General features: G+C 42.6%; 1 protein-coding gene across 1 annotated transcript in view; it reads right to left on the bottom strand.

Moving 5' to 3' along the window:
* The window catches only part of LOC101832146 (integrator complex subunit 6-like), a 73,407-nt gene that overhangs the window by 46,211 nt on the left and 9,355 nt on the right, over nt 1-17,841 (bottom strand). The window contains exons 3-6 of the mRNA XM_040744640.1: nt 4,699-4,848; nt 3,818-3,907; nt 3,418-3,601; nt 3,033-3,161 (exon numbers count right to left, since the gene is read on the bottom strand). Of these exons, the coding sequence (XP_040600574.1) occupies nt 3,033-3,161; nt 3,418-3,601; nt 3,818-3,907; nt 4,699-4,848 (553 nt within the window). The remainder of the gene's footprint in view (nt 1-3,032; nt 3,162-3,417; nt 3,602-3,817; nt 3,908-4,698; nt 4,849-17,841) is intronic.

Raw genomic sequence — 17,841 nt, 5'->3', positions numbered from 1 at the left:
GTATGGTGTGCTGTGTGGGGTGTGGTGTGTGTGTGTAGTGGTATGGTATGCTGTGTGGGGTGTGTGTGTGTGTGTGTAGTGGTATGGTATGCTGTGTGGGGTGTGGGGTGTGCTGTGTGTGTGTGTAGTGGTATGGTGTGCTGTGTGTGTGTGTAGTGGTATGGTATGCTGTGTGGGGTGTGTGTGTGTGTGTGTAGTGGTATGGTGTGCTGTGTGGTGTGTGTGTGTGTAGTGGTATGGTGTGCTGTGTGGGGTGTGTCTGTGTGTGGTATGGTGTGCTGTGGTGTGTGTGTGTGTGTGTGTGTGTGTGTGTGTGTGTGTGTGTAGTGGTATGGTGTGCTGTGTGTGTGTGTGTGTAGTGGTATGGTGTGCTGTGTGGGGTGTGGTGTGTGTGTGTAGTGGTATGGTATGCTGTGTGGGGTGTGTGTGTGTGTGTAGTGGTATGGTATGCTGTGTGGGGTGTGGGGTGTGCTGTGTGTGTGTGTAGTGGTATGGTATGCTGTGTGGGGTGTGGGGTGTGCTGTGTGTGTGTGTAGTGGTATGGTGTGCTGTGTGGGGTGTGTGTGTGTGTGTAGTGGTATGGTATGCTGTGTGGGGTGTGTGTGTGTGTGTAGTGGTATGGTGTGCTGTGTGGGGTGTGGTGTGTGTGTGTAGTGGTATGGTATGCTGTGTGGGGTGTGTGTGTGTGTGTGTAGTGGTATGGTATGCTGTGTGGGGTGTGGGGTGTGCTGTGTGTGTGTGTAGTGGTATGGTGTGCTGTGTGTGTGTGTAGTGGTATGGTATGCTGTGTGGGGTGTGTGTGTGTGTGTGTAGTGGTATGGTGTGCTGTGTGGTGTGTGTGTGTGTGTGTGTGTAGTGGTATGGTGTGCTGTGTGGGGTGTGGTGTGTGTGTGTAGTGGTATGGTATGCTGTGTGGGGTGTGTGTGTGTGTGTGTAGTGGTATGGTGTGCTGTGTGGGGTGTGTGTGTGTGTGTGTGTGTGTAGTGGTATGGTGTGCTGTGTGTGTGTGTGTGTAGTGGTATGGTGTGCTGTGTGGGGTGTGTCTGTGTGTGGTATGGTATGCTGTGGTGTGTGTGTGTGTGTAGTGGTATGGTGTGCTGTGTGGGGTGTGGGTGTGTGTGTGTAGTGGTATGGTGTGCTGTGTGTGTGTGTGTAGTGGTATGGTATGCTGTGTGGGGTGTGTGTGTGTGTGTGTAGTGGTATGGTGTGCTGTGTGGGGTGTGTGTGTGTAGTGGTATGGTGTGCTGTGTGTGGGGTGTGTGTGTGTGTAGTGGTATGGTGTGCTGTGTGGGGTGTGGTGTGTGTGTGTGTGTGTAGTGGTATGGTATGCTGTGTGGGGTGTGTGTGTGTGTAGTGGTATGGTGTGCTGTGTGTGTGTGTAGTGGTATGGTATGCTGTGTGGGGTGTGTGTGTGTGTGTAGTGGTATGGTGTGCTGTGTGGGGTGTGTGTGTGTGTAGTGGTATGGTGTGCTGTGTGGGGTGTGTGTGTGTGTGTAGTGGTATGGTATGCTGTGTGGGGTGTGTGTGTGTGTGTAGTGGTATGGTGTGCTGTGTGGGGTGTGTGTGTGTGTGTAGTGGTATGGTGTGCTGTGTGGGGTGTGTGTGTGTGTGTGTAGTGGTATGGTATGCTGTGTGGGGTGTGGTGTGTGTGTAGTGGTATGGTATGCTGTGTGGTGTGTGTGTGTGTGTGTGTGTAGTGGTATGGTATGCTGTGTGGGGTGTGGGGTGTGCTGTGTGTGTAGTGGTATGGTGTGCTGTGTGGGGTGTGTGTGTGTGTGTGTGTAGTGGTATGGTGTGTGTGTGTGTGTAGTGGTATGGTGTGCTGTGTGGGGTGTGTCTGTGTGTGGTATGGTATGCTGTGGTGTGTGTGTGTGTGTGTGTGTGTGTAGTGGTATGGTGTGCTGTGTGGGGTGTGGGGTGTGTGTGTGTAGTGGTATGGTGTGGGGTGTGTGTGTGTGTGTGTAGTGGTATGGTGTGCTGTGTGTGTGTAGTGGTATGGTATGCTGTGTGGGGTGTGTGTGTGTAGTGGTATGGTGTGCTGTGTGGGGTGTGTGTGTGTGTGTAGTGGTATGGTGTGCTGTGTGGGGTGTGGTGTGTGTGTGTGTAGTGGTATGGTATGCTGTGTGGTGTGTGTGTGTGTGTAGTGGTATGGTGTGCTGTGTGTGTGTGTGTGTGTAGTGGTATGGTATGCTGTGTGGGGTGTGGGGTGTGCTGTGTGGGGTGTGTGTAGTGGTATGGTGTGCTGTGTGTGTAGTGGTATGGTGTGCTGTGTGTGTGTGTGTGTGTGTGTGTGTGTTCGAGCGCATGAGAGAATGGAGAAGCAATAACAAAAGAACAGAGATTTAAGCAAGTCCTATACTGTATCACTATGATGTAATTTAGTTTCCCTGATCCATCTGAAACCCATTCAGAAACATTCATTTGACAAACCATCTGGAGCTTCACTATGGTTTAACTTCCTTATGCAAAATTAGCCCTTGCTTCTATATTTTTAGATGTCAAATTTTCTGTACGATCTCATTTGAAGAGAAAACATTCTGCAGCCAAAGAATGATCGAGAAAATGCCAATATGACCTACAGAATACTGTAAGTTCCTGAATAAACAAACATTCACACTCTTTTGCTGTGGGGCGGTAATTAACAGAGATTTCATAAAGCTTAGTTAACATATTTACTGATCACAATTGCCAAATCAGATCACTACCCAAATGCCATACCATAGTAGATATGCAAATACTTTGGGGGCAGCAAGATGAATGAATACGTTTTAGCCAAAAACTAGGGTCAAAAAAGTAGTAATTTCCTTAAAAAATGTTTGACATGAAATGAAGGTTGCTAGAATTTGACCACCTAACACATGCATGGATGACGGTCACACATTAGTTGTTTGGATGGATGTTCGTGATGACTGGGATGCACATGGATACTGAAGATTCTACTGCCACATGTTTAATGTCTTCGATCTTAGATCATTCTTCCATACAATATATTATGATAAAAAATGTTGTTGCTTAAAAAATGACTACTGTACCTTCTCCAACAGGAAGTGGATCTGGTCCTGTTTTTTCAAAATTAATAACTACACCACTCTGCACTTTTTGAACTAGTGATTCTAAACACTGATTCAGCATTCTTTGTGTTCTTACACAGTAGGAGCGACCTATGCCGGAGAGAAAAATTAAGAGCATATTTTATCAAATTAAATGCTGGTTCATAATACAAATATTTGAAAGCCTAAAATATCATTCAGAACCATCATAACTACATTAGCAAGAATGTGGTATGAACAATGACCTTAAGCAGCAGAGTTCACAAACTGCAAAGACAAGCAACCAAACACTAGCTATGGCATTTAATAAGAACCATACACTCTTATCCAAAATTCTTCCTTCAGACACATGAAACAACGATAGTACCTCCTGTGACTTCACACATCTGTGTGATGGCTGATTCATCAGTTGGTACACTCCCTAGTTGCTCTGGTTCGGTAGAAGCCACTCCAGGCAAACGCAACACCAGGGCAAATAACCTTTGATCCCAACGAAAAGGTTCTTTGGTTAGTTCACTTCCCGGCAGTGGAGAGTTCAAAGGAAGATGAAGCTGATAAGGCAAAATTTGAAAAGGTTCATCATAACAACCCACATGAAAAAGAAGAAAGAGTTCGCTTTCATGGAACTCAGAAGAATTAAGCTATCTCTTAAGGATTACCAAGATAGATTTGTGCAAGCTTTATTCTTAACTAGAAATACATGCCTCCCACAGAAATAGTTACATGTACTCTGCTATTTAAATGAAATGAAAAAAATTATATCTCACCTCTTCTTGAACGCTAGCAGTACTTGTTAACTTGTTTCCATCTGTGATGGTAATTAAAATAGACGGCTCTAAAAAAAACGGATTTCTCCCCTAAAATATATTTCAAAAGCATTAGAGCTGAGTAAAGCAATATAATTGTACTTAAACTTCTAAATTTGCCTTGCCAGTGATCCCTCAAACATAATAAAGTTTCCCTTGATAACTAAGGAATAAAAGCCTCACCCTTACTCATGAACCCATTCACCCGAGTCAAAAGCCTGGCAGATTAGGGCACACCTGTGGCACATGCTCTGCAGCCTGGACAGTGTGTCTGGGGATACTGAGCAGAATATTTAGCATAGGAAAGGACAATGGCGGCAGCAGTAAGTGCTTGTCTGACCTCCTCTTTGGTCTACAGTCTTTTATTAGAGGGGGGTGGGAGAGAAGTAAGGACAGAGAAGATTGCTCTCCAACTGTCTTGTTCTCATATTTTGCAGCACCTTATTTGTCACATTCTCAGATTTCTGATGATCAAAATGACAAGAAATTTTATTTGCTGTATAATTCATTGATGAATTGAGGTTTAAGAACCAAAATAGTGCCGGGCGTTGGTGGCGCACACCTTTAATCCCAGCACTCAGGAAGAAGAGGAAGGCGGATCTCTGTGAGTTCAAGGCCAGCCTGGTCTACAGAGCGAGTTCCAGGACAGTCGGGGGATGAGGGGGTGAAAGGAACCAAAAAAGTTGGGCTTGCTTTGTGATTTTTATGAAATGTGCATCATCTAAAAAACCGCATGAACCTCATTTTGGTTGATAATTCAGGTAGCACAAATCTTGCCTAATTTTGCACTCTTACCCTAAGTCATCAAAATAAATTAGCTGTACTCACTCAAAAATTGTTACCTGTCCATAATTGTCTATTCCAGATATTAATCTATTGAGATTTAACAAATCAAATGAGGATCTTAGAGCCTGACCAAGAGTAGTCAGTCCAGAAGCCTGAAGATTTTTCAGTTCGCTCATGAATGTGGCGTGATTTTCCTTCCAACCAGCCTGAAAACCAAACATTGACAAAGAAATTCTCAATTACACAAATATGATAGAGCGCAAACAAGCACTCAATAACACAGTGTCAAGCCGCTGATAAATAATCCCTCTTCAAACTAATTCCATTCTAGATCTTGACTATTCAAGAGGAATCAAAGCAAGTAGTCACTTTCAAAAAGTTCTACTAGCTTTAATGATCAAAGGCAAAGAAGTCAAGCAAACAACAATACATTCATTCGTTACAGCAGGGCTTTATTTCAAGATGGTAATCTATATTCAGGCTCAACCAAACCTACTCATACACACCAGCTCCCTCATCTTCACAGTGGCAACAAGCAGATGAGCATGGGGTAAGGTGAGAGTAAAATGCAACTATTTTGTAGATTCAGTGTCTTTGATAGAGGGGGGAGAGTTTCCCTTTTAAATGACAATACGGAGATGCACACAGAGTGTCTGGAGGGATGGCCCAGTGGTTAAGAGCACCTGCTGCTCTGGCAGAGGCCTCTGCTTTTGTTCCCAGCACATACGCTGGGTGGCTCACAACTGTGTGTAAGTACAGTTCCTACAGACCAACATCCTCTTCTGTTTTCTGGGGGCACCTGCACACTTGTGTGGCACATATACAGACAAGCGGCCACGCATAAATACATATCATTAATAATAAATAAATAAGCAGAGCCATATTTATTTGGAGACAATCCTGTTGGCACTATTTAAGATTCATAAAGTCCCAGACATAGAATAAGAAGAAAAAGAAAAGTTTTTGCAACGAAGCAACAGCTTCTAGGCACCCCCAGAAGCTATAAACAGCAGCAAGGAGCCAAAGAGTCAAGGTCAACAGCCAACTGTTGCTGGGATTAATTAGTCTGCAGAATTGGAGGAAGGAAAGGATTGTACTGCCTGCTCAGTAGTGACTATAAAAACAAAGCAACGGCGGGATACAAGAAGATGATGGCGGCTTTTAGTAAGTCACAGAGGAGTGTCAGCAAAGGGGAATGCAGATGGCACAGCCTGGCCACATGGAAGACTGGATGTCAGTCACTGGAGCCTGGAGGATGCTGAGGACATGGAGGATAAGCTGAGCACTGAAGGTACACCAACCAGAGCAGTACAGTTGGAGGCAGAAAGAGTAATACAGAGACAAACTCAGTAACTTATCTTTACTATTTGGCTAGAGTCAAAATGCCCATTATCAATACAACTACAGCAAACACTGTTTCAGTTTCATCATTTCTCAAAGCACAACAAGGCACAGAGGATAAAAGAACAAATGACCACATTGTGAAGGAAGAAAGGACATTGGAACAAGCCTGAAGATGACATGTCGTATTGATGTAAGAAGTAGAAAGGACCATCAAAAGAAGAGGAGTTCCTAAAAGGATGAGTCTTACTGGAGAACCACTAATAATATTATTATTGCTCTGGATATATGGCAGAAGTCAAGGCTAATGGGATAATTTGGGCTCTGACTATTAAATGTTTTGTACAGCACACTCAGTAGTTTGGATTGTATCTGCAGCCCTGGGAAGAACTCAGTGTTCTTTTTAATTAGGGGAGTGGTGTGATCAGATCTGCATTTTAGCAAGATCATGCTGCTAGGAGCTGGAGACTAAATTGAGGGGTGGAGGGAAGACCGAAGCTTGAGGCAGGAAAACTGGTTTGGAAACTGTTGCAGTAGCTAAGAGAAAAGTAATGAAAGCCTGAGCTAGGACAACAAGGGTAAGAGGTGATTGCAGACTAATGAAGTACTTTAAGAGGTGGGGTTGCCCGGACTCAGCACCTAATTTAGTGGGATGGATGAGGGAGGAGGGCTCATAGGTTAGGTTTGGGTTTCTAGCTTGGGAAAACTTCCGAATGATGGAATCCTTATTTCATTCAGCAATATTAGTTCCACACTATAAACTCATCCATATTAAGTGTTGAATTCCTAAAAGGCCACAGGACAACTCAGGATATGACTAAAGAGAAATGGGTGTACTACTTGGAAATCACTTAAAAACTCATAAATATTGTCAAATGTGGTGGGACCTGCTTTTTAAGTCCAGCGCTCATATGGTGGAGACAGTCCAGACAGATTACAAATGAAACCCAAGGCCAGCCTGGACTCTATCTCAAAAGGAGGGAGCAAGATGGTTCAGAGAGTAAAAGTATTGAGCTCAATCCCCAGGACTCATAGCAGTAGAAAGAGAACTGTTCTCTTAGCTGCATGTGTGCCACGACACACATGCCCATGTACACACACATAGATGCACACACCCATAAATAAATAACATACTCGAGGGGGAAAGGCTCTGCTGGTGAAGGCATCTGCTGCCAAGTCTGACGATCTTGATCCTTAAGACCCCCATTGTGGGAGGAGAGAAACACCACATGAAATCTGTCCTTTGACCTCCACACATACTCTGTGGCATGTTCCCAACCACCACATGCACACAATAAATACATAAATCATAAATAAATCAGTAACTATTAATACTTTTAATGGGCAGCTGTAATCCAGCACTCAGGAGACTGAGGTGGGGACCAAGGCTTAAAGCCAGCTTAATCTACAAACTGAGATCCTGTCTTAAAAACAGTCAAGCAAAAAACAAAGTAGGAAAACAAGTCAACAGGGAAGTAGCACAATGGTACTGTTTGCCTAGCATGAAGGCACTGGGCTTGATCACTAACTGGGGGTTAAGTGAGGAGTTGACACTGGGGGCCAACTCACTGGTATTAAAAGAACATATGCATCCTGGTTTTTACTAGTCTTACTCATCAATTTGTTAGGATACTTACTCCTTAGAATTTTCTTTCACAGCATAGCTTGAAAGCATTTTATAAATGGTTTCAATGTCTAAATATATAACATCTGTTTTAGGTCAATTCTTCGCCTTTATATTGAATTGGATGATATGAAAAAATTTTAATGTCATTCCATACTTGAGTGTTACAAAGTATTGAAAGCAATGGGTCTCTTGACAGTCACCTGGATCCTATTTCAAGAAAGAAAGTAAATGGCCCTCTATCCATTTTCCATAAGTAGGAGGGGCTAGAAGATAATTTAAAAATTTAGAAAACTTTATTAATGTAACTAGTTTCTTCCTAAAAAGCCATTGTCAAGAAATAGCAGTAGAAAGTACATGTTAATGTTCTCCATTCATTGCTTGAGGCTATATTTTTCACAGTGCAACCAACTCAGAACAGCTAATGTGTCTTTTTATTTTCAAAGCACAGATATTCAAACCCTAGTCTCTTGTATACTGAGTACACACACTACCACTGAGCTACATTCCCAGCCCCTAATAAAGAGGAGTTTCTTTTGTTTGGGCTGGGAACTGAACCTATGGCATTATGCATGCTAAGCAAGCACTATACCACCGAGCTATATCCTCAACCAGATATTTCTTTCAAAATACTCTACTTCTAAGACATTCTACTCTTGTGTGAAAGAACTTTCATATATTCTTGCAGAACTATGCTTACAAAGTACATTCACACTTCATAACAACCCAACTAAACAGGTACATTCTATTTTGTTTGAACAAACAAGGAAGAGGTAAGATGTGGTTCTTTTTTGTGGAAGTAACAGTGATGACAAGTAGAGCAACACGTGACTATTGAACACTTGAAACGTACATAGTCGAAATGAAGTTGTGATATAAGAATAGAATACATTTAGGAGCTTTTCATGGTGTTGAGAACAGAACTGAGGCATCTTCACAACCTAGGCAAGGAATCTACAGAATTACTTCCCCACATCTACACGTGAGATTTTGAAGCTATAGACTCCTCCCCCAAATAATATAAAAAATCTCACTTTTCATTTTATATTGATTATATTGAAATGATACTCTGAGACATGTTGAGTTAAGATAAACTAATAAGGAGCTGGAGAAATGACACAGTGGTTAGGAACATATACTGCTTTTGTAGAGGATACAAGTTGGATTCCAACACCCATGGGGGTGGCTCACAAACACCTGTAACCCCAGCTCCAGAGGATCATACTCCTCTGCCTTCTTATGGCATATGGACTCACAAGCACATACCCACATATAGACACTACATGCAATGAGGACCTGGGTTCGATTCCCAGCACCCACATGGCAGCTTACAACTGTCTGTAACTCCAGTTCCAGGGGACCTTTTTGTTTGTTTTGGTTTTGGGGTTTTTCATATATATAAATTTTATTTGAATTAGAAACAATCTTATTTTACATATCGATTCTGGTTCCCTCCCATCCTCTAATACCCCCACAACGGTCCCCTCCTATCCCATCCCCTATCCACTCCCCAGGGAGGGTGAGGCCTTCCATGAGGGATCATTATAATCTGTCAAGTCATTTGGGGCAGAGCCTAGGCCCTCCCTTGTGTATCCAGTCTGAGAGAGTATCCCTCCATGGGAAATGGGCGAATTCCATTGTGCACTAGGGATACATCTTGGTTTCACTACCAGAGGCCCCATAGGCTGCCCAGTGTTCAGTTCCAGGGTATCTCATACCTTTACACTGATGCACATAAAAAAGAAAAATAAAAGGTTAAATAAATTATGAAAAAAATCATTTAAATAAAACTGACCTACAGAAGGAAAATACCTGTTACCTTATAAAGTATGTTAATTTAGGTCTGGTTTAAATTTGCATAGGCAGCTCAAAATATCTTTTCATGTCAATAGAAAAACAACTCTGCCTGACTGGCCACTACGCACTTATTCCCAGTTATACCAACCAGTACACAGTAGAGACCATCTCAGAGGTGGAAAGCCTAAAGAGGCTTCTCACTGCCATCATCTCTACCTTCTAACCAACTGATAGGTTTAGGATCAAACAGTCAGCACTGTCTTTCCCAGATGATTGCTAAAGCCCCTTTGAATTGCTCACTTTGTTCTCTGACACGTAATACTTACTTAGGAGGTAAGCTCTGTCCCTAAGGAGACCAACAAAGCAGGTGTATCAGTAATAATATCTGAAAACGTTTCAGGATCATACATCTAGATTGGATTCTTAGTCTAGCCTTCATCAGGAATAAAGGTGTTACTTAGAACTCTTGAGCTGACTGTCCTGGCTGATGCCTGCCTGCAATCTCTGCGCTTTGGAAGGCTGAGGCAAGAGGACAGTGAGCTGATGGTTAGCCAGATGTCTCTAAAACAAACCACAACAAAGGGACTCTCGCTGGTTCTAGTGTCTATTTCTCCCCTGGCTTCAAATGAAGGAGGAAAAAGAGAAGTATTTACCAGCCCCCACCCCACCCTCAAATCTCAGCATCCTGAACTTCATCCCATTTCCCACAGACCACTTCTCTGATGTAGGTTTCTTTTTTAATAGAGGAACTCTGTCCTTTATTAAACCTTGCCAGGGAGTATACACAAGTAAAGGAGCTAGAAGATCAACTGTGCTTGAAGGGGAGGGATGTGGGAGTGGTATTAAAGCCCTTTCTGAAAGCTTCTGCTCTATCTCTAAAGGTCATTTGTAATCCTTTTCCAAAATATCAGTGGCCTTACTTGACTTAGCATAATTCGTAAGTTTAACAAACACAGTATGAACATTCCCATCCAAAGTAATGCATAAAGACAGTTAGGTCAGCTACACTTAAATGTCCATGTAGGAAGGGGCCCTTCCGGACTGTTTGTAAACTGAGTATTCATAGAAAAATAGATTATTGAGATTCTCTAGTATGGTTAGCTATTGAAGGTATCAGTAGTGAATCTTTTCAAAGAGAAAAAAATCTTTCCATGTTAGTTTTCTCATACAGCAGGCGGTGACCTTCTCTCTGAAATAGCACAGCTTCCAATGTCCCCAACTTAGTGCTGAGCCACTGCACTGAATCATTTGGGGGCACATTTGCTCCCCAACCTATCTTGACATTCTCCTGACAGTCTAGTCCAAGTCGTCCCAGCTGAGGAGAGCCCTTCACAGTGACTGACTAACAAGGGCTGCTGTTGACATCAGGGAGACAATACATGTTGCTTTCCCTCCTCAACGCACATTTTGTTTTGCATGAAAGGAAATGAAATCAGCCTGATAGTATTTGTTCTTCATAAGCTTATGCTAAAGAGCTATTCTAGACTTTGTGCTTCTTTGTAGACGGTTACAAACTAGATGATTAACGGATCTGAGTATTTTCCCAGATGTCCCAAGTTAAAGCCAAAGAGTCTAAATATAGCAGGGCCATCAATTCTCTTGTTGAAAGATAAACAATTTTCCTTTTTCCATCTGCTCTCCATAAGTTTAGGGAAAACTGCTCTGCAGCAACCCAGACAATTGGAATAAATCAATTTCAACAGTATTTTTTTAACCAATTTACTTTCTTTTTCAATTTGACATTGTATCATCTTTGTCATCACAAACTATTTCTGTGTCAGTAAACTGATGAGTAAGATAGAATCATGTAAAAAAAATGCCCAGCTTTTCCAACCAACCCTGTATCTCCAGAAGACAAATGGTTTTTCTCTTGGTGCTTGCTCTTAACCTTATGCCAAATACTCGTGCAACTTAAAACTTCCAATGTCAAGAATTTTCTCCTTGCCGGGCAGTGATGGTGCACGCCTTTAATCACTTGGGGGGCAGAGGCAGGCGGATCTCTGTGAGTTTGAGGCCAGCCTGATCTACAGAACAAGTTCCAGCCAGGACTGTTACACAGAGAAAGCCTGTTTCAAAACAAAACAAAACAGAATTTTCTCTTCACCATTAAAATGAATTCTAATTCTTCAATTCTCCATCCACCGCCCCCCCTTTCTTTGGGGTACTATTTCGGTTCATTTGTTTGGGGTTTTCAAAGTCCTTTTTTTAAATTTTTGATTTGTTTTATCTTATACATATGTTTTGCCTGCTTGTGTATACCATATACACACCATTTACACACCTGGTGCCCACAGAGGCCAGAAGAGGGCATTGGATCCCCTAGAACTGCAGTTACTGGTGGTTGTAAGATGCCAAGTGGGCGCTGGAAACTGAACTCTGGTCCTCTGCAAGGCCAACAAGTGCTCTTACATTGCTGAGCCATCTCTAGTAGCACTGTTAGCTGGGTTTTTTTTTTCTTTTGAGGCAGTCTCATTCTGTAGCCAAAACTGCCTTGGAAATCAATACTTAGACTGAGCTGTCTTAAACTCATGACGGTCCTCCTGCCTCAGCTTCTGAAGTACATGAGTTTATAAACACACCCAGGTCTGTTTGGACTCCAATCGCTAGGAAATGTATCAATAACAGAACACTGTGAGAGCTAAAAATCACTAAAATATCCATTTAAATTGTTTTTATCTAACCTATCCATGAACAGAGGTATTAAAATTAGGAAGTACAGCTAGGTGGTGGCTCAAGCCTTTAGTGTCAGCATGGAGGCAGGCAGATCTCTGTGGGTTCAAAGCCAGTCTGGTCTACAGAGTGAGTTCCAGCACAGCCAGACCTGTTACACAGAAAAACCCTATCTTAAAAAACTACAAAAATTAGGCAGCACACATTGGGAAGACACAGTATCATTACAAGAATGCAACTGCTTCTTTGTGTACCTCCTCGTGAATCTTTTCACACAATGTTCTGTCAGCCTCTGTGACACGTAATTTCCCTCAACATTGAGCTATTTAATTTGGTTTTCTTTGTGAAGATTTGCATGCTTTTTTTTCTTATTTTATTTTATTGAGACATAGCCCCGGCTGGCCTGGAACTTGCTACGTTGAGGAGGCTAGCCTCAAAGTCACAGAGAAGCAGTCTTTGGCTTTTGCATTGATTGAAAGTACTGGTACTTTCAGGCAGTGCAAAGGGTGCATTTGGTTAGCCTTTGATTAGGATAGCTCTTTTTTACAACATACTTGTTTAAGGACTGACTGTGCAGTTCTCTTGGATTCCTTTCTGTTTGAATTACTTGATAACCCTTGTGTCCTGAACTTGCTAAAATGTGCTGTCCATTCTAATTCACTAAATGACTTCCCTGCCTGAGAATACAGAATGCTACAACTACCGATGTCCATACATGTGCTTCAAACAAGACAAAGGAAAAAAGAACCCAGGCGGTGGTGGGAGGCAGAGGCAAGCAGATCTCTGCGAGTTCAAAGGCAGCCTGGTCTACCAGCGAGTTCCAGTACAGCCAGAGCTGTTACACAGAAAAACCCTGTGTGGGGGTGGGGGAGTACTTGAATTTGGTTCCCAGTACTCACTTCAGGAAGCTCACAACCATTTGCAATTCCAGCTCCAGGGGATCCAACACCCTATTTTGGCCTCTGTGGGCATCTGCACTTACATCTCATACATATACAAGCACAAATAAATATTTCTAAAAACTACTGTGCAGATTGCATGCACTTTTGTTTCAATACCAGCTTACATATGAGACTTGTTTGTCAAGGAGTCTCACTACATAGCTCAAGCCAGCTTCAGACCCACAGTCCGTATGCTTTAGCTGCTAGGAATTCAATTATGTGACATCCAGCCTAGCCTAACTACAGTGAGGCATTTTTATGGACACATATGCATAATAAAAATTCACAATAATGGCCCAGGGAAACACACACACGGTCAGGAATGAGACTAAGCAACAGCTGCCCATAACCAAATAGTCATTTACAACTTTCTAATATTACACAGCTTCTCTTCCCAATTAACTAATTTTTTAAAATCATCTCAAAAAAGTTATGAGATCATTTGCACAAAATAAAGGTAACATGCATTTGTGGTTGAAAATCCACACATAAAAAGAAAACTAGTGTATTCAACCTTCACCGCCTGTATCCTGAAGCAATTCTTGATAGGAGTTGTGTGAATACCAAACTTTGTAGCAGCACACAAAAACTGTAAATTGGGGAGCTGCCTACCAACGTAAATAAGTGTACAGTGAAACACAGTAAGCACACCAAGGAGCTGTTTTCTGAAACTTCAAGTAATTTCTAAATCACCTTGAATTCCAATCCTCAATTATTCCATTTCCTGCCTTTTAGTCCCACAATGTTTCTCCCGCCCCTTTTCAGGAAGGAACCATGGAAATAATCCAGTCTGATCCTTTCATTTAGCAGATGAGGAAACTGACACCATAAAAGGTTAAGTGATTTGCCCAGGGGTCATGTGTGTAATTAGTAGCAGACTCTGTTAAAAACCTGGGTCTCTTGCCTTCCAGCCTGCAATGTTCACACAACTGAAATGGCACACGCTGCAGGAAATCATGGCAGTGGAAAGTGTTGTTTTGCAGACAGCATGCACTATGCCCAGTTTTTGAAATCTGTTTCATATAAAGATAACTAGGTGATGAATCTACTTTTAACATATAGCTTAAAAGTATCATTTCGAAATGACGTTTACACAGGGCATAGTGGCACACACCTCTAAGTCTGACACTTGGAAGGCAGTGGCAGGTGGACCTGTGACTTCAAGGCCAGCCTGATCTGCATTGCAAGTTCCAGGACAGCCAAGGTTAGGGAGAGACCTTGTCTCCAAAAACCTGAAGTGTACGGTGTTAATATACCTGTGGAACATTTCGTGAAAATGAGAGATCTGCTTTGTGCATCACTGACGTTCTTGTTTGAGAAATAAAGCAGAAGGGATTCCTTACTTTCCAATGCCTCGGCTGAGTTAAATGTTTGACATTGTCCCAAGAATCCCACAGTCTATTGCTTAGTTATGTAGGCTCTCTTCCATGGAGACAGAAATGCAGAGACTAGGGCTTCTCACTAAACAAATCTGCTTCTAGGCAACTTCAGGCCAATTTAAATCAAACCATCTTGGTCTGGTTCAGGCTAATAAACCACTAAAGGTCATACTCCATTCCCTCCCCCACTCCTTCTGCAGCCTCTCATCATTAGAAGAGCAGTTTAAAAGCACCTTCTGTCACAGCATCCCCCTCAAGTCACACCCTTAATGGGATACTTCCAGTTCACTTCCCTCCCTCTCCCTCCCCCACCCCAGGCCTCCAGAGGCCTGTGAATCTCCAGTTCCTTTGTTAAGTGAGGTTCTAAGCATTGTGAACAGAGTGGAGAGTCACGCTCAGCAGGTACAGGAGACAGGTCTGGCTGAGTGTGAGGCTGGAAATGATGAGGTATACATTTATAGACAGACACACGGAGCAGTTCCCAGAGAGCTCTAAAAACCCAAGAGAGTTCAACTTGGCCCTGTAGGCATGGAGAGCCTTTGAAGGTTCATGGGGAGGGTGAAGTGATGAAATGAAACTTTAAAGTGAGCAAACAGTTGGTCTGAGTGTGGAGCAGCAACATGGGAGGCCCCTGGAAGACCAAGTAGAAGGTTGGTATAATGTGCAAAGCATTACAACATTGACGGCTAGGACGGAAGCAAGCAGCCAAACCCGGTGGAAGATAGCGGTGTAGGAAGCATTTTAAAGGGATGCTAGCTAGGTCTTAGAAAAAAGATGAAAAGACATAATCAAAGCTGCATCGTGGTTTGCTTTCAGTCGTGATTAAAAGAGGAAGGTTTTCGATCTGGGGATGTTCTAACTGTGACTGAGGGCATCCAATAGTCAGCTGAGATACCGCGTGAAAACCAGAAAGTGGGAAAGCATCCACGCAGACAGGAGCAGGATGCATTCATTCCTCAAAGGAAAAACTTAAGACAGAGGACAATAGATAGAAAGGCAAAGAAGCAGTATCAAGGAAGTGATGAGTTTCTGGAAGGAAGAGGTATTTACTTTCAAATTCAGCTAAGGGGAAGGGGAAGAAACACAGGCAAACTTCTGGCAAAGAAATGTAAAAGCCCAAGGCATTCTTTTTCAAATGCGTATTATTGTGCTTAAGTGTAGTGGGGGTGTGAGCCCATGTGATGCAAATGCGGAGGTCAGAGGACAGCTTTGTAAAGACCTTCTTCCCTACTACCTTTAGTGGTCTCAATCACATGCACATGCAGTCGCCGGGCCTGTGAGGTCAGTGCTTTTTCCTGTGAGTCAGCGCATCAGCCCTACCCAAACAGTCTAAGGAAAGAAATCCTAAGGCTTTAATAAACCTTATTTGCTCAACAATAGTGTTCCTTGGCTGCACAAATAAAAGTGTCGGGTCTTTCGTGCAGTAGCATTCAAGTCCCAGAGCTTGGCTTTTGGTACGAAGTTTACCGGATTATTCAAGGCAAGGGGCAGGACATAAGCAAGTAAAGTTGCACTTCTCACCCTTCCTAATGCTGTGACCCTTTAATACAGTCCCTCATGTTGTGGTGACCCCAGCCATAAAATTATCCGTTGCCACTTCATAACTGTAATTTTGTTACTGCTATGAATTGTAATATAAATATCTGATATTCAGGATATCTGATATGTGACCCCTGTGAAAAAATGGTTCAACACCTCTCCCCACCCCCACAACCCCGGGGTTGAGACCCACAGCTTGAGAGCTGCTGAATTAAAGCATGACAGATAGTAAAATACTAATGAATTGCAGAATCAGGAGAATTTATACAAAACTCTACTTTTTTTGTTTTGTTTTTCGAGACAGGGTTTCTCTGTAGCTTTGGGACCTGTCCTGGCACTTGCTTTGTAGACCAGGCTGGTCTCGAACTCACAGAGATCTGCCTGCCTCTGCATCCTGAGTGCTGGGATTAAAGACATGTGCCACCACCTCTCAGCTCAACGCTCTTTTTAGGCGAGCATGTGGTACACTAGCACAAAAGTTTGCATGTAATGTTTTTCCAGTCAAGACCTCAGTAGTCATTCTGCCAGCCTTTCCAGTTCTTCTTTGAAACCTGCCTCTCCATTTCAGGTCATCTAAATAAGTAAGTGAACTCTCTGTCTCTCTCGCCAAGGCTCTGAGGAGAATGGGAGTTTGGAATGAAATGAGGCACAGACGGATGCATAGTCTGGTGCATCTAGAGCTTATGAAAACTGCTTCAACTACAGGATGCGGATTAGAAGACACCACATAACTCTTGTGGAGGGCACTAAATACTTTTCCCTCGCAGTAGAATCATTTATCAGGTGATTGCTAACGCAAAGAAACATAGTAATTTCTAACCATCTTTGAGTAACCAAGAACTACCCTGCCGTTTTTTGCCAACCTGCTACTGTTCTTACGGGGCCTACTCAGTCTCTCCTCTTGCCAGAATATACATAATATATCCTATCTCAAGTTCCATCCACTTAGCACCAGAAGAACTCCACATCTTTGCTATACAGCACTCAACTGTGAGCTATCCAAGGCAGAAATGTACAGTGCTATTCACATAGAGACAGCCAGCTAAATAAGAAAAATAACATTTGCAGCAATAATTTTCCCTTGCTGGGTGATTGCTAAATTACTATGCACTGTCATACTAGAAGAGATTCTGGAATGGAGGCATGTTGCTATCAGCTGTGTTTCTTAACCTCTCTGGGCCCCAGATAAACGTCTCTGACTTATCTACTAAGTGGTGATAATAATACCTTTGACACGGGCTGACTGGGGAGATAAACTAAATAAACACTTTATATTCACTGGCAAACTGCCCTATATATAAGCATTGCTCAATAATTGGCAGCTGCTATTATTAGAAAGCATTTGACTGTTCACCTTTATAAGGAAGCAGATACAAGTCAATTCATATCTAAAATATGCTGTATACCATAAGATCTAGACAACACATTTGACCGTAATGTAGGATTTAGGAGGACCCAAAACTTGGCTATAATTTTTTTTTACAGCGTTGAGACCTCACACACTCAATTATTCTAGCATTGAGCCACACACTAGCCCCTCCCACATCTTTTGCATATTATTAACAGGCTTATCTGTACTTGCATCCTTGTAATAACACATTTATCCTTAAAATTGGAGTCTTTATAGTAACAATGCAATCAGATGGCCCTAGAAACCCCATTAGGAAGTTGAATCCCTCAGAAGTAAGACTCCTTCCTAGGTGCTTTCCTGTCAGGCGGACCCCCACCACCACCACTTAAGCTTCCATGACTTCCATGATAAGACAGGGCAGTGCAAGGAGCATTAAAATAAACTTCCATGAGAGCAATCATTCAAACTCCCTTTTGTTTCTTAGGTTTGCACTATGCTGAGCTGAAAATGTATTCTTTATCTTACTTTTCTCAGGGAGTCTTGGGCCAAGTAGCTAG

This window comes from Mesocricetus auratus, unplaced genomic scaffold (genome assembly GCF_017639785.1).
Source record: "Mesocricetus auratus isolate SY011 unplaced genomic scaffold, BCM_Maur_2.0 Super-Scaffold_100003, whole genome shotgun sequence".
NCBI classification, from domain to species: Eukaryota; Metazoa; Chordata; class Mammalia; order Rodentia; family Cricetidae; genus Mesocricetus; species Mesocricetus auratus.
This window is presented reverse-complemented; position numbering and strand designations above follow the sequence as displayed.